The sequence below is a fragment of the Saimiri boliviensis genome, chromosome 6 (genome assembly GCF_048565385.1).
Source record: "Saimiri boliviensis isolate mSaiBol1 chromosome 6, mSaiBol1.pri, whole genome shotgun sequence".
Classification (NCBI taxonomy): domain Eukaryota; kingdom Metazoa; phylum Chordata; class Mammalia; order Primates; family Cebidae; genus Saimiri; species Saimiri boliviensis.
Window position 1 is genome coordinate 132,348,868 of NC_133454.1, and position 26,272 is coordinate 132,375,139.

Below are 26,272 nucleotides of genomic sequence, written 5' to 3' on the forward strand. Positions count from 1 at the left end.
TCACTTAGAAAAGTAGATTAAAATTAGTGACTCCATGTTGATTCTGAAACCTTCCACACACACTTCTGAGGTTAAATTGTTTGCTCTGCTATCTTCTAAGCCCCACGGAGGCAGGAGCTGATTTTGCTTTGGCTCACCAAGGTGTCCTAGTGTTTAGAAAGTGTAACTTTTCCAGAAATATTCATAGGATGAGTAAGTGAATGATAGAATCAATCAGAAACCAGGACGGGGCAGTGCAGAGGGCCCTTCTCCAAGTTCCGTCAACTACTGGACAGTGGAGTTCCACAGCCAGAATGTGGCTCTGTGGCTTCCGCCCGAGGATCACCAGATCCACATCTTGTTAAGTAACTCAAAATGTAAGACACAGTGACTTTGGTCGAATCTCCATTTGCCGCCTGGTTACCCACGAGAATGGCATCTTTACTGACTAGAAATCCATAACCTGGGACAGTTATTATAGGAGGTATAAGAGGCACTCTTGGACTTGAGATAAGAAGATTGTTGTGTGGAAATTTTACTGGTTGTGTAAGAATGAAATTATTCTCCATGGGCTGGAAAACATGTAGTGTGACCTTTAGAACGAGGTTGGCATTGGTTGGATGCAAGGTCTCAACACTTAACTAGCTGTGTGACATCGGACAAAGGGCTTTGTCATCCTGAGGCTTAGTTCTTAAGGAAAAAATAACCATCCACTCTGTAAGCTTGCTTGTAGTTTTGAGCGTAATAATGTGTGGGAAAGACTTTGCACTGTGGCTCACATGGTAACAGCTTAATTAACGTTAGTCCTTATCGTTAGCATATGAGAATGTGAGTTACATGAGGAATCCTGCCAGTTTCTTCTCTGCTATATCCCCAAGACCATGAATCACGTCTGGCAATAATGAGCATTTCCTACTATTTGTTCAGTAAGGATCTGGCAGTCTTGGAGGGCAGAAAGAGGGTGGGGAAGATTTTCAAACAACACCATTTTCTTTAAAGGCAACCAGTGTCCTACAGTACTACATTCTCTTGTATGTTTAGGAAGATTGAGGGCATTTTTCTAAACCATGATGACATCATGGAAAATAAGATGCCAAATTTGCACGAATGTTTAAGACAAAGTCTGAGGTTTCCATGTCCCCAATCACTCACGCATCCCAGCCTAGGCCCAATAACCCTCAACAGGGACCTGCCCTGGGACCCACGCGTCCTGCAGGACCCACTCATCTGTCCCAGAAGTGCCCAGACTCTCATTCCTATCCAGGACTTAGGAGCCCTGCCCCCTAGCCGGCCCTTATCAGCAGTCAATCATGATTTACTGCCGCCATCACCATCGCTGCCTTTAGTGACCAAGGACCTTCCAAGGTACCAGCTCTGGCAGGAAAGATGGCCTTGGGAGGTGATGACACTCAGCTACACAGGCGCTCGGCAGGTGGCTTCCTCCTCTCTCAGATAGTCTTGTGCATGCAGCCATGGGCAGTCCCATTGTGTGGAAGGAGAGCTCAGGGCCACACAGCTGGTCTGAAATCCAGGGTGCCTGCCCTGCCTTCATGAGGGACTGGCCTGCAAAGGAGGTTGACCCTGGCTTTAGGGAGCCTTTCCTGGGCTGCATGAATCATCTCCCCTGCTTCAGGTCCCAAGCTTGGCTCTGGTCTCCTTCCTTTTCCTGTCTCTGTGCGGGCTGTAATGAAGGTGAGCCCGGGGTCCTTTCATGGACCTTATGGTACACTGTGCCGTTCACTTTTAGGGTAATCTGACTGCAGCCCCCGCTTGGCGTCTTCTTTTCCAACCAAGACACCCCGAATCTGGAGCTCCTCATGCAGGCAGCAGCAGACAAGCAATGCAATCCGCTGTTGTCCCCGTTTCGTTTTGCTTGTTTCTCAGGGGTTCTTTCTATGGTAAAGGCATTGGCTCTCCGTTGGTAGCATGAATAGAATATTTCCTGTTTACAGCAACTCTGCGTCCTAATAAATAGTGACGGGATTTACAGTCGTGGTTTTCAGCTGCCAGTGGCCTGAGAGGGTTTGGGCACAGTCTGCCATCAGGCAGAAGGCGGCATTTGGGAGGTTTAGCTGAGGACAGACCCAGTGACGGGGATGGCCAGTGGGAGTCTGTCCTGGTCACCGGATCCCTGGCTGCTGGCCCCTGCTGGGCACTCCCCACCCATCACTCCTGGTGCTGTCAAGGCCTCTGAGTACAGTGGGCACATCCCCCAGGAGAGACGTGATGAACTTTGTCTCTGGAAACGCACAGATTCCTCGGACATGCCTGGGAGGTCACCCGTGAGAGTCCGCTGGATTTCCTTCCCCTCATTAGGGCTCACAGTGTCACGTCCACGGTCACGGGCAGCAGGGTGACATAGTAAGTGACGTCATCGCCCTGTTTCAGATGTGCGGATTGTCTAGCTGGGTTCGGGATGATTGGAGACCACGCATCCTTGTGCCACAAAGTCGAATTCCCAGGCCGGAGGGAGACATTTGATTGCTACGTTGCGATCCTGTCATTGAGGGCAAAGACAATCTTGTTTTATTTTGGATTCTTTCTTAAGTTTATATCTTACTTATGCAGGCTCTTTGAATTTCCAAGCGTGTAAGAATTTTTGGTTAGCTTTTACCGTTCACTTTGGGCCCAATTCCATGATCAGAAGCATGCTACGTGATCCGAGTCCTCTGAAATATATTGAGATTTGCTTGATGAGCAGCGTTAAGTCGGGTTCATTTTTGGAAGTGAACCACGTGTGCTAAGAATGGATGTATCTGCAGCACGAGTTCCCGAGGTGGGAGGAAGATGGACGGAGACCACGTGATGCGAGGGAGATGGTGACGGCTCGGGCATTCTGCGCCCCGAGGTGTCCCGTGCTTGGGATGGGAATGGCTGATGGGGAGTTCCACTCTGCTTGCATGCGAGCTTCTTCCTGCCGTCCTGCCGTCATGTTTTTTATGTGATGCAGCCGAGACCAGCCATGAGGAACGCTGGGAGCTCAGAAGGAAGGGGCGGCCCAGAAGCAGGGACGGGGAGCTGGGCTGGGGAGGACCGGAAATCAGAAGGTCCCGGAAGGTTCCAGAGAAGACCTGTCCTTGGGATGTGTCTGGGGGCCAAGGTGGGGGCGGGGCGCTGGCAGAACACGGATACCTCACTGAATGTCCACTGTGAGGCACTAGCCTCTGGGGCCGGGGATTGGTGGAGGGGGAGTACAAAGCCCCAGGGTTGCCGAGGCAGCGCCCAGACAGGAGCAGCTTTGGTGGACACCAGGGCCCTGGTCTCCCTCCAGCTGCCCCGGAGCCTCCCGCTGCCCCACCCCGCGCGTCCTGCTGCTTCTCTGATAGACTTTCCCGCTGACCTGTAGCTGAACCTCCCACCCGCGCTTGAGGACTTAGTTTGAACAGGATCCTTTCCCAGACCCTGTTCTCTTACCGCTCCAGGCACTCAACAGCACCCACATCTCCTCTGCTCCTTTCCCTACCCCCTCCCCTCCCCTCCCCAACTGCCATCTCACCCCCATTCCCATTCCCTTCCCATTCCCTCCCCCAGCCCTAAGCCACCCCCACCTCTGTCCTGGCCGCCTCAGGGAGCCCTGGGAGGACCAGGGCATGCAGCTGGGGTGGCTGCTCTTTTGGCTCCTCGTGCTGGGGTTTCCCGGCCATCAGTCCACCCACGTGAGCAGACAATGGACCCGCGGGTTCCTTCCTTTTTGTTGGTCTGTGTCACAAGGCGTGAAGTGACATAGCTCCCGCCTGTCATCCCAGCAGTTTGAGAGGCCGAGGTGGGCAGATCGCTTGAGACCAGAAATTCGAGACCAGCCTGGGCATCAGAGCTGAGGTGGGAGGATCGCTTGGGCCCAGGAGGTGGAGGTTGCAGTGAGCCGAGATCGCCCCACTGCACTCCAGCCTCAGCCACAGAGGAGACCTTGACTCAAACACAACACAGTGAAATGTCACTTGAGTTCTGTGTCATCTGCTTTGATGACTTTCTAGGAACTTCGGAGTCATTGTGTCTTCTGCTCTTGGGAGCTGCCTCCAGGGAGTCTGTGTCCAGTCAGAGTCATGCGAGCCCCAGAAGCCCATCAGATGACAGAGAAAAGGGCTGACCCTGCGGGGGTGTTTGCAGCGGGGGAGACACCAGGAGGGACATGGCCAGGGTGTGAACGAGGACTGCACTGCCCTTTGTTCTGTCAAATGTGTCTCGTGCAGATCACTGATTTACCCAAAGCAGAACGGGTCTTAATGTCCTTATGACTGTCCAAACAGAAAGAAATCACAGGTGTCTGCTTTGGAAGTTTTCACCCTCACATTCTAAAACCTCTCCACCACGCTCAGGAGAGGGCACCTTCTAGAGAGGAGAGTATTTGTTCTGAGCGGCATGCCCCTGATTCTCAGAGAGGGGTCTGGAAAAGTGTATGGTGGGGAGCAACCAGTGCCTGGAGGCAGATCGCCCCACAGGAGTGCCTCCAGTCACAGGAGAGCCTCTTGATTCTTTTCAGTCTATGAAGGAGGAAATGTCATGATCATCTTTGCTGGAATTCATTTCCCTTTACCTGGTGGCATTTTCATAAATCGGCTAAACTCTCTTTCCCTCGCTCACCTTTGAAGACTTGGATAAAGGTTTCTCATTGCATTTTCCACCTCCACCCTTGCTCATGGCCATCAACTGTCAGAACCTAAGCTGTTCCTGGCCCCATGGGACCTAATCTGGGCAGGAGCCCACTGCTGATGACCTGTGTCCAGATAACTGTCAGATGTGACAAGAGCGTCCAGGACGGGGGATGTTTTCTGGTCAATGGCAGGAGCAGCTTTGGTGGACACCAGGTCAGTGACAGGATGGCCTTTGTCCTTCTTGTGCATTTGATCCACATCTTTCACCACTGCGCCCAGAGCTCCTGCTTCCTTCCCGAGGGGGGCTCCTCAGGGACAGCGCGTCCCTCCCAGGAGCCAGGCTGCAGTCGTGAGGCTGAAGACGAAGGTGCCGCAGAGCTCAGAGGCTGCTTTCTAGAGAGGTTTCATTTGCACAAAACTGAGTCCTGGCATGTGGATTGGTCTGAACTGCGCTTTGAATTGATTTTGTCCCCCAATACATGTAAGTCCCGTGTGTGTAAAATAGTGTGTGCCTTGTGTGCTGGTGGCCTACATTCCAGAGAGTTCGTATTGTTTTCCATGAGGATTCCCAACGTTGCTCCCGAGTGCTTTAGGCTCAATGCTCTGCAATATGAAGGTGAACTCTTGCTAGGGGTTACTTGGTATTGTGTCTTTAGCTGACCTAAATTCTCACAGTTTTAATCATAATTCCAAGAAGGCTCTGTTACGCAAATCTTTCCGGAGTTTGAAAATCTGACATGAAGTGCTCCGTTTCAGCACTTCCTGCTCACTTTGAGGAGGACACCACCGGCATATCCCAGCCCCCTTTCAAGATCTACAATGTTACGTCACCCCAGAAAGTGAACGCCCCCTCTTCCCAGCCAATCCCTTTCTCATCAGAGGTTGATTTTGCTTCTTTGGAATTGACGTCTTCAGAGGCATGCCACGCCCTGGGTTCTCTTCTGTGTCTGTCCGATTCTGCTCAACACAACGTTTCTGAAGTCGTTCCCATTGTTGCACGGATCTCTAACTCAGGCCTTTCCATTTCGGACTCTGCATATGCTCAGTCCAACCTGTTGAATACATATCTCTGTTTAATTCACTGTCTTGAAAGAAACACTTAAAATTAATCGGTTTTCACAAGCTGGGCCAGGCGCGGTGGCTCACGCCTGTAATCCCAGCACTTTGGGAGGCTGAGGGTGGCAGATCACAAGGTCAAGAGATCGAGACCATCCTGGCCAACTTGGTGAAACCCCATCTCTACTAAAAATATAAAAATTAGCCGGGCGTGGTGGCATCCGCCAGTGGTCCCAGCTACTTGGGAGACTGAGGCGGGAGAATCACTTGAACCCAGGAGGCGGAGGTTGCAGTGAGCCAAGATTGCGCCACTGGACTCCAGCCTGGCAACAGAGCAAGACTCCATCTCAAAATAAATGAATAAATAAATAAATAAATAAGTTAATGTTTCTAGAAACGAGCTAAACAACAATCTGTGATTATTTTTGCTGGAATATAACCTAGGTGTTCTCATTACAGCAGCTGTCCACTCTCAGTTTTGTGTGTAGACAAACATATCTTTATGTAATATTTTCATCTATAACTTGGACACTTTTTTCTTACACTTTTCTCATTTTTCCACACAGTGTGGGCATATTTTTGGACATATTTCAAAGAATGTAATACAGTTTTCTAAATGTTTAAAAGAAGACTTTAGCTTCCCAAGCACTGTTTGTATTTTCTTATTTCCATTTGAAATTGAAGTATAATTTCTAGGTAAAGTTCTATAATTATTTTAAAAAATATTTGCAATGTTTTTTCAGATGATTAAAAACTAATCGTTTGTGTCTCACTTTTCCTTCCTACTGTTTAAGTGATGTACAGTCCTGCGTATGAAGTAGCCTCTTTGTAAAGAATACAATTTGCTGACCTTTACATACGGTACAGCAGTTAAAGCATCACCGCATTCCAGAGTCAAGACGGTGAACACATTCCTCCCTCTTCAAAGTTCCCTCCTCCTGCTTTTGAATCCATCTGTCCCTCTTTCTCCATCCTACTGTCCTCCCCCTGCACCGCCATTTCATGGCATGGAGTCATACAGGAGAGGTGTTCTTGCTGTGCTGAATTCTGTAAAGTCAGCAGAATCACGTTCATGTTGATCCATATTGTTTTAAATATTTTTGTTTTATTGCTGAGTAACATTGCTCTATGTGGACACATATATGGCAGTGCGTCCATCCTCTGCCTTGGAAAGAGCTATTAGGCCTGTTTTTCCCATTTGGTCTTTGTCCTGGGAATGAAAGCCCAGAAAGCAGCACCTCTGCGAGCTTTCCCTGTGTGTACTTGCATTTTGCAACACGGAGACCAACTGACAGAAAAAACATCCAATTGCTATTGTGTGTGAAATTGTTAAACATATAGCACATAAATAATAATTATTTTGGGACTCTTGTTTAAAGGGAGAAAATTACTGACATGACACAGTGATTTTGGCAATAACCATCAACACTTAATTGTAAAAATGTTTCTAAATACAGTCGATTTGTTAACATTTTAATGAACATGACAACACATATGGACCCATCTTTCCATCCATCAGCCCATCTTATTTTAGATGTATTTCCAACTGAATGGGAGACATCAACATACTTCCTGCTGAACAGTTTAGCAAAGCTAACACTAACTAGGATTCAATATTTCTTTAGAAAAATTTCTTCTCAAGAAGAATGACATAGAACGAACTATACAAATCCTAAGTGTAACATTGCTCACTTTGAGGAGGACACCACCGGCATATCCCAGCCCCCTTTCAAGATCTACAATGTTACGTCACCCCAGAAAGTGAACGCCCCCTCTTCCCAGCCAATCCCTTTCTCCTCAGAGGTTGATTTTCCTGCTTTGGAATTGACGTCTTCAGAGGCATGCCACGCCCTGGGTTCTCTTCTGTGTCTGTCCGATTCTGCTCAACACAGCGTTTCTGAAGTCGTTCCCATTGTTGCACGGATCTCTAACTCGGTCCTTTCCATTTCGGACTCTGCATGTGCTCAGTCCAACCTGTTGAATACCTATCTCTGTTTCACCGTCTTGAAAGAAACACTTAGAATTATGGTATTTTCAAGAACATGCAGTTCAATCCTGAGGAATCTATGTAGCGATGTTCTCAGAAGCCGTCTCAGCTTACTCGGGGGAAGTCTTTGTCTTCATTCACATAAGAGTCTAATGGAATTAATTTCAAGAATCTTTGATATTCGTGCCATTTTCATGATCCCCACTTTGGTATTTTTAAGCACTAAAATTTGATAGTTATTTCTGAATGAAGTCATTGCTTTATTGTAGTTTTTCAACTTACGCTGATCTTTTATTTTTGAGAGTCTTGCTCTGTCACCAGGCTGGAGTGCAGTGGCGCGATCTCGGCTCACTGCAACCTCCAATTTCCTGGTTCAAGCGATTCTCCTGCCTCAGCCTCCGAGTAGCTGAGGCTACAGGCATGCGCCATGACACCCAGCTAATTTGTGAATTTTTAGTAGAGATGGGGTTTCACCATGTTGGTCAGGATGGTCTTGATCTCCTGACCTCATGATTCGCCCGCCTTGGCCTCCCAGAGTGCTGGGATTACAGGCATGAGCCACCGCGCCTGGTAACTTATGCTGATCTTTAAATGGCAGAGATTCACGTAATCTAAGAAGTGTGATTCACAGGGATTATTTTATCACGTGTGACACATGATAAATACTTCCAGTGTTATATGTCAATTTAAAAAGCAAGTAAGAAACTTTTAAAAATGATAATTCCTTTATACCTAGCTTGGCCAACCCACAGGTGACAGGCCGCATGCAGCCAGGACAGCTTTGAATGTGGCCCAACACAAATTTGTAAACTTTCTCAAAACATTATGATTTTTTTTTTTTTTTTTTTTTAGACAGAGTCTTGCTCTGTCATGAGGCTGGAGTGCAGTGGCACAATCTCAGCTCACTGCAACTTCCGCCTCCCGGGTTCAAGCACTTCTCCTGCCTCAGCCTCCCATGTAGCTGGGACTACAGGCCTGCGCCACCACACCCAGCTTATTTTTGTATGTTTTAGTAGAGACGGGGTTTCACCATGGCCAGGAGGGTCTCTATCTCTTGACCTTGTGATCCACCTGCCTCGGCCTTCCAAAGTGCTGGGATTACAGGCGTGAGCCACCATGCCTGGCCAACATGATTTTTTCTTTTTTTTACAATTATTTTTTAGCTCATCAGGTATTTTTAGTGTTCGTGTATTTTGTGTGTGGCTCAAGACAATTCTCCTTTTAATATAGCCTAAGAGAAGCCAAAAGTTGGACATCCCTGCATTAGACCAAGAAAAAAGACACCTCACATTCACAATGCTTAAAAACACTACCAGCCATGCAGGAACCACGAGACGGTTAACTTCCAATTCCCTGCTGGTAGCTGAGGGCTGCGGTTTCCTCTTGGAGGAGGCTGAGGGTTTCTAAGGATGATTCCTTGGGACTGGAATGCGGTAAATGTCACTGAGCCTTCCATTATTCCAGCTGTTTTATTCCAGGTCATCCATGTGCTGCCTGGAAGTTTGCACCCAGGCCTGTCTTCTCTGAAATTCGCTGGATGCTTATTCTAATTGCTGTTTCCCTGGGAATTCCTCCAGTTGCACTTCGTTGTGGATAACCGGCCTCGGAGTGAGCATGCTAACTTCCCGTGGAGGTACGCTTGTAACCATCAATCAGAAGAAAGGGTTTACAACAGTCCACGGCTCTGAACGTCACTATGAATATCGGGTTTTATTAAAAATCAGGGGAATGATTTACCACCCTAAGAATAATGAAACTACCCACCATTTACGGTATGAAAATTAAGCAGGTTGATGAGTGTTCAATAGGATGCCAGCAGAGCTTTTGGTGAAATGCGTTTTTTACCTTCGTGCTGTCTCATCAGCCATGAAGAACAGGTGCAGCCGGGGCCGTTCCCACGCTGCCCGTCACGGGACCCTTTTGCCTTTTCCCAGGCGCCCTCTGCTGGCCCGGCCTCTGCCCTGCGGGCTCCGGGAGCCTTTTCTGCCAGGCCTTTCCGAAGCGGCATCTTCCCGGGAACTCCAGGCTTCTCCATGCCCAGCCGGCCGTCTTTGTGGCACCGCCCGAGGCCGTGCGTGCTGAGGGGCCGAGGACCGAAGGGCCTCCAGTGTTCTGTCTGCGGAGATCACACGAGGAGATGCCACTGAGCTCCACTGCTGGAGGGCTCATGGCCCAGGGAACCCCGACTGATCCACTTTACCCCAAATATTGTGGGGTCCCCTTTCCAGAACATGTAGGGTTTTGTTTTGTGATTTTATTTCTCTTGTCCTGTGAGGTAGGTGATTAACATTTAGAATATCTGCTGTAATCCCAGAAGTGAAAAAAGTCAAAGCTCATTCATCCAACATTAGCATGTGCTGTGTGCCATTTTGAATAGTCTTGGACAGAGTCAATTCCATAATTCATCAGCGTCCCATCTCTGTTGGTAACTGTGTTGTGCAAAATCGCTCCCACCCCCACACGGCGGCACCCTCGGTCTAATATTCTAGGGGTAAGAGGTTCCACATTTGCAATAGAAAATGTGCCCTGGCTGTGAGGTAGTGAAGAGTGAGCGTCACTCATTACCTACAAGGACGGTTCCCAATGAAGCCCTTCAGCCATGCGCAGTGAAGCTGGTTCCTGTTGGCCTCTGTGTTTTCAAAAGCTGCTGGGTCCTCTGATCACACGTGATGGGACTTGCACCCCTGCCGTCAAACACATTTTTTAAACTTCTGTTGTTTCGAATTCCCACCCCATTTTTCATGGAAAAAGTTATTATGTTCTATGTCATAGTGCACTTAAAAGTTGGTATTCCCTGGAAGTTAAAAGAAACATGATAGCTGTGCCAAAGTAACATCTGGACACAGGATTGTTCTGTCAGAAACCCTCTCCCAGTTCCCCTGCAGAGCTTCAGGAATCCACCTCTCCCCAGAGATCTCTGTGCCCACAGGTGGCACCTCTAGAGTGGAGAAGACCCTTTGTCAAGAAGGGAAGCAGAGGGGGGATGAGAGGTCCTGCAGCAGAGCTCTGCCTCCTGCAAGCTGCGTGGCCCGGGGTGAATGCTCTCCTTCCTTTGGGAGCCTCCGTTTTTTTAGATTTGGAGCAGGGCGGTCACACTGACCTTGCAGAGTTCTGAGACTCAGAGACAGAACATGAAAAGCCTGGAGAACATTCTCTTAAGAATAGCCGCGACTCGTGTGAGCAATAGGCTTTCCGTTCCTCTCTTTCTCTCTCTGGATCCGATACAAGAAACGTGCTCTGGTGATGGTGGTGAGGGAGGACTGAGGACCGACGTAGACACCCCGGGTCAGAAACATGCTTCTCTCTTACTGCGTGGTGCCTCTGTCTTCCCTGGGACAGGCCCCAGCCTGCCTACATTTGCAGACAGACACAGTGGCATGTGGGGACAACAGTTTGTCCCCATGACTTGTCTTCACTCCCCTGCTGTCAGCAGGACTCAGTGGAAGGGAGGCTTTATGGCATTGATGCTGCCATTTAGAAACCTGAAGAAGGGGAAGGGGCAAGGGACCGTCACCTGCGGCGTCAGGTGCAGCTTGTGTGGGTGTTGCTGTTTTGTCTGTCGTATTAAAACGTTGTAAAACATCTCCTCCTGCCTTGCAGGTCAACATGGCTGAACAGGAGCCTCGTCCTCTGTCAGAATGGCCCTACTTCCCCTACCTCATGGCTGGCCCTTCCAGACCATTGATGGGCTGCCAGTCACCTCCTCCACCTCCAGGTCCTCTGGGACCTCAACCACCCTCTGCAACTGAAGGTTTTCTGGAACCTCTGACAGCTCCTCCACTGGAACATCCTCTGGAACCTGAAACACCTTCTCCAGCTGAAGCTTTACTGAGACCTGACACCTCAGCCACACGCGCTTCCTAAGGGACCTGAGCAGCGTCCTCCAGTGGAGTGTCCCCTGGAACCTCAGTCACCTCCCGCACCCGAGTGCCCCCTGGGACCTCAGCCACCTCCTGTACTTGAGTGTCCTCTGGAACCTCAACAACGTCCCGCACTCGAGTGCCCACTGGGACCTCAACCAACTCGCACCCCAGTGCCCACTGGGACCTCACCCACCTCCCCCACCCGAGTGCCCCCTGGGACCTCAACCACCTCCTGTACTTGAGTGTCCTCTGGAACCTCAACAACATCCTGTATTAGAGGCTCCACTGGGACCTCAGCCATCTCCCCCACCCAAGTGCCCCCTGGAACCTCAACCAACTCCTGCACCCCAGTGCCCACTGGAATCTCACCTACCTCCCCAACCCGAGTGCCCCTGGGACCTCAACCACCTCCCGCATCCGAGTGCCCCCTGGGATCTCAGCTACCTCCCCCACCCACACACCCATGTGCCCCCTGGGATCTCAGCCACCTCCCCCACCCAAGTGCCCCTGGAACCTCACCCACCTCCCGCACCCGAGTGCCCCCTGGGACCTCAGCCACCTCCTGTACTTGAGTGTCCTCTGGAATGTCCACCACCTTCTCCACTCGAGTGCATTCTGGGACCTCAACGACTTCCTCCACTACAGTGTCCTCTGAGGTCTCAACTACCTTCTCCACCTGAAAATCTGCTGGGACCTGAGACAACACATCCTCGACTCGAGTGCCCACAGGGACCTCAGCAACTTTCTCAAATGACCCCTGGAACCTCGACCACAAGCTGCACTCAAGTGTCCTCTGGAACCTCAGCCGCCTCCTGTACTAGAGTGTCTGCTGGGACACCTGACTCAGGACCAAGTCAGCTGAGCCGCACAAAGATCCCTGATCCACAAAAACTGTGAGATAATAAATGTGCCTTGTTTTAAGCCGCCAAGCTTTGGAGCGACTTGTTACACAGCAGGAGGCAACTGCTGCACCACCACGTGATCTGTTTTCTGACCTTTGAACACATCTCATTTAATCTCTTTTTTCTTACCGTTTTCCTCACCAAGACCATCACTGTCCGTGCTCAGGGTCTGTGCAATTCCTTACCACCCAGCTCCGTTTCCACTTTCCCTCTGAGTTCTGATGATTTCAACTCATGATAGTTTTTCTTTTCCGCAGACACTGGCTTTATGGTCTCAAGCAGGCCAGGTTTCTTTGGGCATTCCCCTGTCCTTGGAATAGCACAGCCTGAAACACAACACAAGCAGGATTTATTTTTATTTTCTGCCCTTCCTATCTTTGTATCATACACCCTTTCACTTTTTTCTTTCCTTTTTTGAAGATACAATATGTAGTTATTAACTAGAGTCACCATGCTGTGACTGTTGAATATATTTCTCCTGTTCAACTGAAATTTTGTATCTTTTCACCAACATTTCCTCAACCTCTTACCCCACACCCCATACTTCAGCCTCCGGTAACCACTATTCTTCTCTTGGCTTCAAAGGGGTAGCCAGCCAGTTAGATGCCACCAGCGGAATGGCCTGGGAAAACAGACTTGCACTAGACGTGACCCTAGCAGGAAAAGGGGGTGTGTCTGTTCTGCTGGGTGGAAAGGTTTGCGCTTTCATTCCCAACAACACTGCCCAGATGGGGCCATCACAAAAGCCTTACAAGGGCTAACAACTCCAGCCAACACATTGGCAGAAAATGCCGGAATTAATAATCCATTTACTAACTGGCTAGATGGTTGGTTCAGAAAATGGAAAGGGATGATCGTTTCTACCCAAACATCCCTTATAATAGTGGCTGGAGTCCTAACAGCTGCAGGGTGTTGCAATATCCCCCGTGTTAGAGGATTAACCCCAAAATTAATAAACGGCCATCAACAAACAAACGCCCATAATATATCAAGTGTTACTAGAAACCAAATCAGATCTACTCTCTAATCACGAAGAGAGTCAACAGCTCTTAAAACAATTTAAGAAACAAAGAATGCAAAATAAATCAGGAAATGGAACCAAACAGGGAAGTAAAGAAAAGAGAAGGGAATTGTAGGAAATCACATCTAGGGCAGTCCATGTCCAGGACAAGGTACCTCGGACAGGTTGGGCCTGCAGACTGGAAGGACAGAAGCTACCAGCCCCTGCTCGAATGGACGGCGCCCGTTGTTGGGGCCCCTTTAGTTGCCTTCAGCTGAAGCAGAGAGTTTCGTCTAGAATGAAAGTTTACTAGCCTGCAAAATGCTCGCTGTGTCTACTCATCGCCTCACCTGACCACCTGGGTCACAAGCCAAATACTGTAGACGCCCCCGAGCTGACTATCACTGCAATGCATTATGGGCCGCAGCGAAATGCAGGGAGACGCACCCAAAGACAACACCTAAAAGCCCAACCCAACGGCTGCCAGGCGACATCTGCAAGGACTGTGACCCCACGGGACTCAGCCTGTAAGAAACACCGGGTTAGGGCCGGGCGCGGTGGCTCACGCCTGTAATCCCAGCACTTTGGGAGACCGAGGCGGGTGGATCACGAGGTCAAGAGATCGAGACCATCCTGGTCAACGTGGTGAAACCCCGTCTCTACTAAAAATACAAAAAATTAGCTGGGCGTGGTGGCGCGTGCCTGTAATCCCAGCTACTCAGGAGGCTGAGGCAGGAGAATTGCCTGAACCCAGGAGGCGGAGGTTGCGGTGAGCCGAGATCGCGCCATTGCACTCCAGCCTGGGTAACAAGAGCGAAACTCCGTCTCAAAAAAAAAAAAAAAGAAACACTGGGATAGACTTTGTTGGAAACAGAAGCGCAGTGCCACGCAGAAGAATCAGCACTGAGACAAAGGATCTCTCAGCAACGCAGTTTTTACTTCCTGGACCGCAGGAAGGGTTCCCTCACCAGCCATCACGCCGCGAGAGCACAACGAACACATGGAAACACACAAGTTTATCCCTCACGCATTTGGGGTCGTCCTTACCGCTGTGTCTGATCTCCGTTGGCTGGAGCCAGACCTTACAATCTAAACTAAAACCCGGTTGGCTACAACTTAAAACTTTTCTGAAAAGGTAAAAGCAACGGAGAGCTGGGACATGCCTGTGAGCACATCCGGCACAGATACCTTGGTGAAAGTAAAGGACACAGAGTGTGCTACACACCTGCAAGCGTGGTGTGTCTGACAGCTACATAGGACAGGACTTAACAAAGTTATTAGCATGCTATTTTTTCACAAGAAAGGAAAGTTTAAAAAGGAACTTTTCTGCTTCCAACACACTTGCACTCTAGGAGACAAACTGCTTCTTGTAACTGCCCCGGGTGTGCCCGCCCACCAGACACCCGATCCTGCAGGACCGTCGCGAAAAGTCCCGCTCCCACTGCTTTCTGCGTCTCCGAGCCCATTCTCGGGGTCTGGATGGGTGAATGAATGTTTCTCACACTTGTAGTCAGGCAAGCTGGTAAGAATAGATGAAGCAAGCTATTTTGCAGGCTGGTATCTTTTCGTTTTAGACCAAATGTTTTGGTTCAGGTGAGGGTAACTAAGGGGCCCTGAGGAGCAGCAGTGGCTCTTTCGGCGGGGCGTTAGTGTGTCTCGTTATTTTGCAGTCTGAGGACCCATGCCTATATGAGGTGTTCTAGTCTGAAAATGGACCTCCATATACATCATTTTCTACAGTCAGAGAAAGTAGTTATGGGCCAGAAGCTAAAATCATGGGGAAATTGAGGAAAGAGTGACGTGGCTAGCTGCCAGCCATAACAGAAGCAGAGATGCAGGCTCTGGAAGAGGGAGCGGGGTGGGCTGGTGGTGAGGGGACCACTTCCCAAACTGAATTGTCGGGCTTCTCAGATTCTTCAGTGCCTCCAAGTCCTTACTTGCTTTTGTCTAATGATGTCCCCCATTCTGAAAGTGTGATCTTGAAAGCTCCCTCATTATCATTATTAGAAGCAGGGTCTCACCCATCACTCAGGCTGGGGTGCAGTAGTGTGATCCTGTCACCCTGTCACTCAGGCTGGGGTGCAGGAGTGTGATCCTGTCACCCTGTCACTCAGGCTGGGCTGCAGGAGTGTGATCCTGTCACCCTGTCACTCAGGCTGGGCTGCAGGAGTGTGATCCTGTCACCCTGTCACTCAGGCTGGGCTGCAGGAGTGTGATCCTGTCACCCTGTCACTCAGGCTGGGCTGCAGGAGTGTGATCCTGTCACCCTGTCACTCAGGCTGGGCTGCAGGAGTGTGATCCTGTCACCCTGTCACTCAGGCTGGGCTGCAGGAGTGTGATCCTGTCACCCTGTCACTCAGGCTGGACTGCAGGAGTGTGATCCTGTCACCCTGTCACTCAGGCTGGGCTGCAGGAGTGTGATCCTGTCACCCTGTCACTCAGGCTGGGCTGCAGGAGTGTGATCCTGTCACCCTGTCACTCAGGCTGGGCTGCAGGAGTGTGATCCTGTCACCCTGTCACTCAGGCTGGGCTGCAGGAGTGTGATCCTGTCACCCTGTCACTCAGGCTGGGGTGCAGTAGTGTGATCCTGTCACCCTGTCACTCAGGCTGGACTGCAGTAGTGTGATCCTGTCACCCTGTCACTCAGGCTGGGGTGCAGTAGTGTGATCCTGTCACCCTGTCACTCAGGCTGGACTGCAGTAGTGTGATCCTGTCACCCTGTCACTCAGGCTGGACTGCAGTAGTGTGATTGTAGCTCACTGCAGCCTCAAATTCCTGCTCTCAAGTGATCCTCCTGCCTCAGCTTCCTGAGTAGCTGGGACTACGGGTGGGTGCCACCATGCCCAGCTATTTTGTTTTTAATTTTTTTCATAGAGATGGGGTCTTGCTGTTACCAAAGCTGGTCTTGAACTTCTGGGTTCAAGTGGGCCTCCTGCCTCAGTTTCCCCAGATTACAGGGATGAGCCACCCGGCCTGCTTGGTGCTTTGACCCTAAGTCCCACCTGCCAACTTGCTGCTCCGGGTTATTTTTTCCTATTCTTCTTTTTTTTTTTCCTTTTGCTGTTACCCATCTTCCTTTTTATGTTCAACATGTCTCTGTCCCTCTGTCACTTCGTTTTAGGAGAATTTCTTGGAAAAAACATGCCAGAGTCTTGCATTCCACAGCCTCCGTCTTTACCAGAATTCAGTGTCCTCTTGAGGACTCCTGATTCTGTTTTCTCATTAGAACATCTCCTCAAGGAGTTCTGCAGGTGAGCACATTGGTGACATATTGCTATGTTTCTGGGCAAGTACATGTTGACATGTTGCTGTATTCTTAGGCAAGTACATTGGTGACATGTTGATGTATTCTTAGGCGAGTACATTAGTGACATGTTGTACTCTTGGGCAAGCACACTGATGGGATATTGCTGTATTCTTTTTCTTCATGTCAAGCAGCTCATACCAGTTTACCAGAATATTCCTACGGTTCATTTTCCTTTGTTTCAGGACATTTTCTCTTCTGTGCTTCCTCACAGCCTCTCCTCCATCTGCCTCTTTTCCTCCCCCTGAAGCTCCGATGTTATTTGCACCTGACGTCCTAGGTCTGTTTTCAAATCTTTTCTCTCATCTTTTCAATTTCTTTCTGTTCCAGTCAATTCAAGACTTTTTTCTACTTAATCTTCAAGACCACTAATTTGAATCTCAACGATCATCTTCAGTTCATTTGCAACTATTTTTCAGTAGACTTTATTTTTTGGAAGAATTTACGGTTCACAGCAAAATTAAGCAGAAAGTGCAAAGAGCTCCCATAGCCACCTGACCCCACACATGCACGGCCTCCACTACTATCAACAAGCCACGCCAGAGTGGTACATTCCTTGCAACTGATGAGCCTACGTGGACACATCATTATCACCCCAAGACCTTAGTCCACACTGGAGTTCACATTCCATGTTGCACATTCTATATAAAAAATAAAAGGGAGGCAGGTGCTGATAAGCCAGGCAATGGGAAAGACTTCAAATGTACCTCAGGAGTCTTTGGCCCTTCCCGTCACAAGCTAGAGGACCCAGGCCCCTAGCCCCACTCCCCAAAAACTTACCAGGTTTTGATAAGTATAATGAGAAAAGGACAGACACTGATCCCCACTCCGTTCTGTGGCTCTCTGTGGTCCAAGCCTTTCTCCAAACCCTTCACCTTCCAATCTTCTCCCAGACCATGGTCTCCAATGCTGTTCCCAAGTTCTATCCAGCCCAGGGTTTCAGATGAAGCCTAACACCTTATCCACAACCTCACAACCTCCGTGCCCGCTGTGCTGCGGAACAGAGGCTGAAATGGGTGGGAGTGAAGGTCAGCAGGAGAGGAGAGGTACTACTTACTCAAGCTACCATCTTCCCCGAACACTCTCCAAATTTTAATTCTGAAAAGACATGCAAAATTTCTAAATGTTAGTCAACAGAATTCAACAGGGAATCAAAATAGACAAACACTGTGACCAAGGTGGATCCATTGCAGGCATGCAAGGGTGATTTACATACAAGGAAAGCTAGTTCCATACACAGAAGCAGAGACAACTGCCTGGCCATTCTAGGGAGGCCTGGAGATGGGTGGGTCACCCACACACAAATGCTGCTGACTGAGCTGTTCAGTTCACCATTTAATCAGGTAAAAGGTGCCTTGATGAGAAGCAGGTGCATTTCTGCAGAGATCAACATGTAGTTTGCCAGTCTGGAGGGCAACTCATCAGGACTGGGATCAGAAGCAGGGACTGATGGGGAGCAGAAGGAAAGGAGAGAAATTCCCATACAAAAAGGAGGAGTCCCAGGCAAGGGCAGCTGGGCCTGGGGCCTGAGGAAGACGGCAGCCAGCGGGAACCAATGCCTAAGAGCATGGCCAGGAGAACTGGGGGCAGGGACCTCTGGTGGGCAGACTTCAGTTTCCTTTTCAGTAATGTGCTCCTCACGCTGTCCTCAGGGTGCAGCCTGCGTCCCTTGAACCAAGTACCCTCGGACTAGCAGTGGTTTGGTGATGACACTGTCTTAGTTTGTTATTGCTGCTATAACACAACATCTGAACTGGGTAGTTCATAAAGAACAGACACTTACTCTCTCGCAGCCCTGGAGGCTGGCAAGTCCAAGATCAAGGTGCTGGTGTCTGGTGTGGGCCTTCTTACTGTGCCCTGACAGGTTTGGAGGCAGAAGGACAAGGGAGCATGAATGTGGTGTCCTTACGTGGAAGGAAAGCAGAAGACAGCAAAAGCTTCCCTTCAAGTCCTTTTTACAGCATCACCAACCCATTACAAGCACCTCCCACTAGGACCCGCCTCTCAGCACTCTTGCACTGGGGATGATGCTTCCAACACGTGAATATTGGGGGACACATGCAGACCATGGCAGAAAGGAACCTGTCTTTCCCCCACGGAGAAAAACTGAGCAGGGACCCAAAGTGGGCAGCTGGAAGGAGCAGCCGAAGAGGGGTGAACGCTCTGAATGGGGAAGACAGAAGACGACAGCAGGGACTTCTGTGGGATTTTCAGAAATACTGAGTAGAGGAAAAGATTCCCTGCAAACACCAGAATGACATTATATTATTATTTGTATGGTAAAGGGAAAAAACACTGGCTGGGTGTGGTGGCTCATGCCCGTAATCCCAGCACGTTGGAAGGCCAAGGCAGGAAGATTGCTGCAGACAAGGAGTTTGAGACCAGCCAGGGCAACATGGCAAGACCCATCTCTACAAAAAATTTAAAAATTAACTGGGTATGGTGACACACATGTATAGTCCCAGCTACTCAGGAGGCTGAGGTAGGAGAATCCTTTAAGCCCAGGAGTGAGCTGTTAGCACACCACTGCACTCCAGGCTGGGTGTCAGAGCAAGACCTTGTCTCAAAAAAAAAAAAAAAAAAAAAAGGACGGGATTTCCAACGATACCATTTGGTTGTCCCCTCCAATTCTTACGTTGGTGGGGTGGGATAAAAGATGTTTGGATCGGCTGGGCACGGTGACTCATGCCTGTAATCCCAGCACTTTGGGAGGCTGAGGCAGGCGGATCACGAGGTCAAGAGATCAAGACCATCCTGGCCAACATGGTGAAACCCCGTCTCTACTAAAAGCCCTGGACCTATGGTCCCAGCTAATCAGGAGGCTGAGGCGGAAGAATCGCTTGAACCCAGGAGGCGGAGGTTGCAGTGAGCTGAGATTGCGCCACTGCACTCCAGCCTGGTGACAGAGCAAGACTCCATCTCAAAAAAAAAAAAAAAAAAAAAAAAAAAAAAAGATGTTTGGGTTGTGGGGGCAGACCCTTCATGAACGCCTTAGCACCATACCCTTGTTGATGACTGAGTTCACCCAAGATCCGATTGTTTAAAAATGTGTAGCCTGGGCGCGGTGACTCACGCCTGCAGCCCCAGCACTTTGGGAGGCTGAGGCGTGCGGATCACCTGAGGTCAGGTGTTTGATACCCGCCTGGCCAACATGGCAAAACCCCATCTCAACTAAAAATTGAAAAAGTAGCCAGACATGGTGGCAGGCACCTGTAATCCCAGCTACTCAGGAGGCTCAGGCAGGAGAATCACTTGAACCTGGGAGGTGAGGTTGCAGGGAGCTGAGATTGTGCCACTGCGCTCCAGCCTGGGAGACAGAATGAGACTTCGTCTCAAAAATAAAAATGAAATAAAAATGTGTGGCACCTCTCCCCGCCACCTGTTCTCTCTTGCTCCTGTTCTCACCATGTGGAGTGCCTGTGCCTGCTTCACCTTCCATCATGAGTAAAAGCTCCCTGAGGGCCTCATCAGGAGCCAAGCAGATATTGAAGCCACGTTTGTACAGCCTGCAGAACCATGAGCCAGTTAAGCCCCTTTTCTTTTTTTTAAGACGGAGTTTCGCCCTTGTTACCCAGGCTGGAGTGCAATGGCACGACCTCGGCTCACCGCAGCCTCCGCCTCCTGGGTTCAGGCAATTCTCCTGCCTCAGCCTCCTGAGTAGCTGGGATTACAGGCACGTGCCACCATGCCCAACTAATTTTTTGCACTTTTAGTAGAGATGGGGTTTCACCATGTTGACCAGGATGGTCTCGATCTCTCGACCTCGTGATCCACCCGCCTCGGCCTCCCAAAGTGCTGGGATTACAGGCGTGAGCTACTGCGCCCGGCTAAGCCCCTTTTCTTTACAAATTGCCCAGCCTCAGAAAATTGTACCAGAAGTGAAGTGTTACTGCAAAGGCCCCTGAAAGTGTGGAGAGGACTTTGGAACTGGGTAACAGGCAGACACTGGAAGAGTCTGGAGGACTCAGAAGAAGACAGGAAAATGAGGGAGAGTTTAGAGCTTCTTGAAGACAGGGTGAATGGTGGTGACCAAAATGCTGACAGTGAAAAGGACAGTGAAGTCCAGGCTGATGAGGTCTCATGTGGAAATCTGGAACTCATTGAGAACTGGATCAAAGGTCACTCTTGGTAGGCTGTGGCCGAGAGCGCGGCTGTGTGTTCACAGCCTAGGAATCTGTGGTCATTTGTACTTAGGAGTGATGATTTAGGGTATCTGGTGGAAGTAATTTCTAAGCAGCAAAACATCTGAGGCATGACCTGGTGCCTCCTAAGAGCCCACACTCAGATGCAGGAGCAAGTAAATGACTTAAAGTTGGAATTTATATTTAAAGGAAACACAAAGCATCAAAGCTTGGAAAAGTTGCAGCCTGGCCAAGTGACACAGCAAGAAAAAGCGTGATCGGGAGAGGAATTCAAGAAGGCTGTGGAAAACCACTGGCTAGAGAGATCTGCATGAATAAAAGGGAGGCAGGTGCTGATAACCAAGACGATGGGAAAAAGCCTTGGAATGTATCTCACGGATCTTTGCCCCTGCCCGTGACAAGCTAGAGGACCGACGCCTAGGGCCAAACTCTCCTGCGCAGCCTTGGGACATCATTCTCCGCATCTCGGCCACTCGTGGGGCCCAGGTACAGCTCAGGCCACTGCTTCAGAGGGTGGAAGCCATAAGCCTCAGCAGCTCCCCCTGGTGTTAACCCTGCAGGCACGCAGAGTGCAAGAGCCAAGGTTTGGCTGCCTCCACCTGGAGTTCAGACCGTCTGTGAGAAATCCTGAGGGCCCAGGCAAAGTCTGCTGCAGGGCACGCCCCTCCACGGGGACTGTGAAGGGGAAATGTGGGGTAGGAGGTCCCACACCAGTGCGCTGCTGTGGAGCTGTGGGAAGGAGGCCACCGTCCTCCAGGTCCCAGCACGGTGGAGCCGCTGGCAGCTGGCATCCTGAGCAGAGAGCTGCAGGACTCCACTCCAGCCCGTGACAGCAGCTGGACGGAGTGAACCCTGCAGAGTCACAGGGTGGAGCTGCCCAGGGCCTTAGGCGCCCACCCTCACACCAGTGCACCCTGGGTGTGGGACAGGGAGTCCAAGGAGATTATTTTGAGCTTTGAGATGTCATGGCTGCCCTGCTGGATTTCAGACAGGCATGGGGTCTGCGGCCTCTTCCTTTTGGCGGATTTCTCCCTTTTGGAATGGGAATGTTTACCCAGTGTCTCCACCCTCATTGTATCCTGAAAGCAAATAATGTGTTTTCACTTTCACAGGTTCACAGGTGGAAGGCACGTGGACTTGGGGCTTTGGACTTGACGTTGGAATGAGTCGAGACGTTGGGAGTACTGTTTGGAAGAGACGATTGTGTTTTGCAATGTAAGGACATGAGACTTTAGGGGTCACGGGCATCATGATATACTTGGCAGGTCCCCTCCAAATCTCATGCTGGAATGTAATCCCCGGTGTTGAAGGAGGGGCTGCGGGGAGGTGTCTGGATCATGATCATGGGGGTGGATCCCTATGAATGGCTCAGCGCACTCCCCTCGGTGGTGAGTGGGTTCACTCAGATCTGGTTGTTCACAAGTGTGCGGCCCCTCCCCCTTGCTCCCGCGCTCACCATGTGCCGTGCCTGCTCCTGCTTCTCCTGCCACCATGAGGAAGAGCTCGCTGAGGGCCTCCCCAGAAGCCGAGCAGAGGGGGGTGCCATGCCTGTGGAGCTGCAGAACCATGAGCCAATCGAACCTCTATCCTTCATACATCATCCAATCCCAAGCATTTCTTTAGAGCAATGCAAAGAACGGTCTAATATACCCAGAAAGCTGAGAATGGCGTGAGTAAAATATTACTTCATATAATATATATGAACATTTATATTTATATTATGCTTGCAGAAATCTACCAAATCCATCTCCAGGAGACACGATAATGAGCAATTTGTTTTCTGTTTCGTGTTTCCTGTAAAGACCATGGATAACATTTGAAATCTAAAAATGTAAAGTTAATATTATTGGGGGAGTCAACATAGGAACATGAGGGCGCTCGGGCCGAGGCTGTCACCCATTGGTCACATGTGGTCAGCAGAGAGCAGGAGACCAGCACCCTGGGGCTCTGTGGGAAGCACCCACAGCCAGCAGCTGAGGTTTTAATTATAGGGGCCAAAACAAATGAGGGAAAAAGACAAATTTAGCACACAAAGAAAACAGATGCTCAACTGAGCCAGGAGGAAGTCACTAGCATAGAGGAAAAAAATAGAGTTCTGGAAAAGTAGTGAAAACAATCACAAGGAAGGGCCCCTGTGTCTTGCCTGACTCTGGACAGGTATATAAAGAGCCTGGGCTCAGGGAGCTCCACACCTGCCCCTCCCTCTCACCTGTTCCTCTACCTGCTCCACCCTCAATCCACCAGAAACATGGGCTGCTGTGGCTGCTCCGGAGGCTGTGGCTCTGGCTGCGGGGGCTGTGGCTCCAGCTGTGGGAGCTGTGGCTCCGGCTGTGGGGGCTGTGGCTCCAGCTGCTGTGTGCCTGTCTGCTGCTGCAAGCCCGTCTGCTGCTGTGTGCCAGCCTGTTCCTGCTGCAGCTGTGGCTCCTGTGGGGGCTCCAAGGGGGGCTGTGGCTCCTGTGGGGGCTCCAAGGGGGGCTGTGGCTCCTGTGGGGGCTCCAAGGGGGGTTGTGGCTCCTGTGGAGGATCCAAAGGAGGCTGTGGCTCTTGTGGCTGCTGCCAGTCCAGCTGCTGTAAGCCCAGCTGCTGCTCCTCAGGCTGTGGGTCATCCTGCTGCCAGTCCAGCTGCTGCAAACCCTGCTGCTGTCAGTCCAGCTGCTGCAAACCCTGCTGCTGTCAATCCAGCTGCTGCAAACCTTGCTGCTGTCAGTCCAGCTGCTGCAAACCCTGCTGCTGTCAATCCAGCTGCTGCAAACCCTGCTGCTGTCAGTCCAGCTGCTGCAAACCCTGCTGCTGTCAATCCAGCTGCTGTGTCCCCGTGTGCTGCCAGTGTAAGATCTGAGGCTCTGAACCCAGACCGTCAGGTTTCTCCTGTTTGGTGAAAGCGTTTCTTATGGTTTTCCTGAATCAGTTCATCCCACACATCCTCCCCGAGGCTCCTGCACCTGCTCCAGCTCGTATCCACGCACACGCCTCCTTCCATGGCTCGGCTCTCCACCGGGCCCTGCCTTCGGCCTCCTCACTCCAGACACGCGTGTTTCCTTGATGCAGGAGATGTCCTCGCCTGGACGGGGGCACCGAACAGACTGCCACAGTGTTCCCCACCTTTGGGTGTGAACCATCTTCTCCCGCCTGGCTGACTGAGATGCAAGGTCTGACCCCACAAGGCCGGGCCGGCGTTTCTGGGTGATCACTAAGAACCGGCTCCCCAACACCATCGGGACACTGGGTCCTCCTGGGCCGCTGCCTATTCTCCTGTGACCCTCCTGTGACCAGGAAGGGCTCCTTCCTTCCTGTTGTCTCCATCTGTTTAGAAAAGAAAAACAAAATAACCAGTGAATTTCCTTGCAATAAAGCCTCTCCTGTCTGTAAACCAACTGTACACTTGGTGCCATTCTGTCCAGCCCCTTTTCTCTGCGGTGACAGTCTGTGTGCTGGGATCTGTCCGCTAAGCTGGGAAGTGCCTGCCAGCAGGCCTGGTGCATTCACAAAGCACCCCACCGTTCACTTCTGCCCTCCTCGCCGCCTCAAATATCTTCACCCTCTCTACCTGCAGGAGAAGAGGGCTCAGCCTGGGGCGGATTCGGCATTCAATGTCTGCCCTAGAGACACTGAGAGGCAGGAGGGCCCTGAGCACTGAAGACCAGCCGAGCAGGGTGTGGCCCAGGACTCCTGGCTGCCAGCTTCCTGCTCTCTTCAGGGGCCTTGGAAGGACCCCAGGCAGGGCAAGGTCGGGGAAGGGGGAGGGAAGCGCCGCTGAGCCACAGCGCACCTGATTCAAACACAAAATTCGCCTTTTAGAATTATGAAGTCAACGGGCTTTCCATAACTAAAAGTAACCGGAAAGTTATAGAATGGCCCCAGGTGTGCTCAGAGCTCAGTCTCCCAGCAGGAAAGGGGAGTTCCTGGGAAGTGACACATTTGGGGAACCTGAGCCAAGTCCATCTGTTTCATGGTGACGCATCACCACACAGCGACACAGGCAAGGCTTTAGAACTCACGCCGTTGGAGGAGGGGACAAGAGTGCTCTGAAGACCACCTCCTGCCGAGCAAACACGGAGGGAAAAGGTGGAGGGAGGAGAGTGCACAGGAGCGCTGGTGAGAAGTGAGCTCCCACGGAACGCCCGCAGATCTGAGCGACTGCTGATACTGCTGGGGAAGAACAGGGCGGACATTCCAAAGACATATTTCTGAGATAAAAGACACGCAGCATAAGGAAAAATGAAATAATCTAGAAATAAAGGCTGAGATTGTTTCAACCACATGTAGGACTGGGAATAAAAGTGTGTCAAAGGCGCATCTTGTAGGGGACATGGCTATTGTTAGTTTCCCGATGATAAAGGGAAATGCTGCTTCAGACAGTTTACTCAAAAATCCAAACTGGAAACTCCAAAGGTGGCAGCACACATGAACACAGGGTTGACTGCATCTGAGCCCTGTACATTCCCACAGCCCACAAGGCACCAAGCAAATCAGTAACAAAACCGAAAATGCACGGTGGAGACTTATAATAAAGCCAGGTAAGCCGGGCCTGATGGCGCACACCTGTAGCCTTGGCTACTGGGGAAGCTGAGGCAGGAGGATGGCTTGAGCCCGGGATCTTGAGGCTGCAGTGAGTTTTGATTGTGCCTCTGAACTCCTGGGCAACATAACATGAGACTTTGTCTCCATAAACCAAAGACAACAACAGCAAGGGAACCTGAAAATACAAGCCTGTCAGGACAAGTTTCCAAGAGCCGCAGTCAGCCAGGGTTTCAGGGTCCGTGCAGGAGAGAGCAAAGAAACATCTCACAGAGAGGAAAGCAGGAAACCTCACAGTCACCAACAGGCATTTGCTGGAAAAGCACAGCATGAATTTTGAATTCGGCTCCTGAAATGGGGAAGGCTTTCCTCCCTCCATTGCTGAGTGGGTGCAAGGGCCCTCGGTAAGTCCTTACAGGTAATGAAAGAATGCCGGGGAGACCTGCCGTGAAACAGATCACAGTGGTAGCCGACTGTTCCCAAAGGAGCTAATCAACAATGAAAGGAAATGATACAGACATAAATGAGGCTGCATGTGGTGGCTCGTGCCTGTAATCCCTGCAATTTGGGGCTGAGGCAGGAGGATCACTTGAGGCCAAGAGTTCAAAACCAGCCTGGGCAACATAGTGGGACCCACAGCTCTACAAAACATTTTTAAAATTAAGTGGGCATGGTGGTGTGTGTCTTTAGTCCCAGCTACTAGCGAAGCTGACATGGGTGGATGGCTTGAGTCTGGGAGGCTGAGGCTGCAGGGCACCATGATCCTGCCACTGCACTCCAGGCTGGGCAATGAAGTGAAACCCCGTTTCAAAAGAAAAGACAAAAATGAACAACAAAAGCCATAAGTGGAAGAACTGCTAAATGAGGTGACATCACTCAAGAGGAAATTAGAGATAAAAGAAATCACTCTAGAAATAAAATTTAAGGGC

At 50.4% G+C, this 26,272-nt stretch overlaps 3 protein-coding genes across 5 annotated transcripts in view; 1 reads left to right on the forward strand and 2 right to left on the reverse strand.

Moving 5' to 3' along the window:
- ZNF195 (zinc finger protein 195) overlaps positions 1-11,277 on the forward strand; it is a 45,331-nt gene extending 34,054 nt beyond the window's left edge. For 2 of the 3 annotated variants that reach the window (XM_039470524.2, XM_074401867.1), the window contains one exon: positions 9,093-9,211. In XM_039470524.2, the coding sequence (XP_039326458.1) occupies positions 9,093-9,211 (119 nt within the window). Of the gene's footprint in view, positions 1-9,092; positions 9,212-11,214 lie in introns of those variants that run through there. The other variant, XM_074401873.1, reaches the window with a different exon arrangement.
- On the reverse strand, positions 7,035-23,711 carry LOC120364593 (uncharacterized). The gene is made up of 5 exons (XM_074401874.1): positions 23,035-23,711; positions 22,282-22,373; positions 18,467-18,540; positions 17,741-17,781; positions 7,035-12,705 (listed from the first exon to the last, which is right to left on the reverse strand). The coding sequence occupies exons 1-5, from the start codon at positions 23,429-23,431 to the stop codon at positions 12,542-12,544; spliced, it is 768 nt and encodes a 255-aa protein (XP_074257975.1). The 5' UTR covers positions 23,432-23,711; the 3' UTR covers positions 7,035-12,541.
- Positions 23,629-26,272, reverse strand: part of LOC141584967 (uncharacterized) — a 32,299-nt gene continuing 29,655 nt past the window's right edge. The window contains exon 6 of the mRNA XM_074401939.1: positions 23,629-24,128. Coding sequence (XP_074258040.1) covers positions 23,730-24,128 — 399 coding nt within the window. The 3' untranslated portion in view covers positions 23,629-23,729. The remainder of the gene's footprint in view (positions 24,129-26,272) is intronic.

Bases quoted from the DNA above. Each gene is read 5' to 3' on its own strand.
- LOC120364593 (XM_074401874.1), bottom strand. From the start codon at position 23,431: ATGACCCACAGCCTGAGGAGCAGCAGCTGGGCTTACAGCAGCTGGACT. The intron at 22,374-23,034 runs GTGAGAGGGAGG...GCAGCTCCACAG, and splicing joins TGGAGCAGGTAGAGGAACAG to GCATGGCACCCCCCTCTGCT. The intron at 17,782-18,466 runs GTAAGTGTCTGT...ATGTCTTTTCAG, and splicing joins GCCTCCAGGGCTGCGAGAGA to AATTAAAATTTGGAGAGTGT.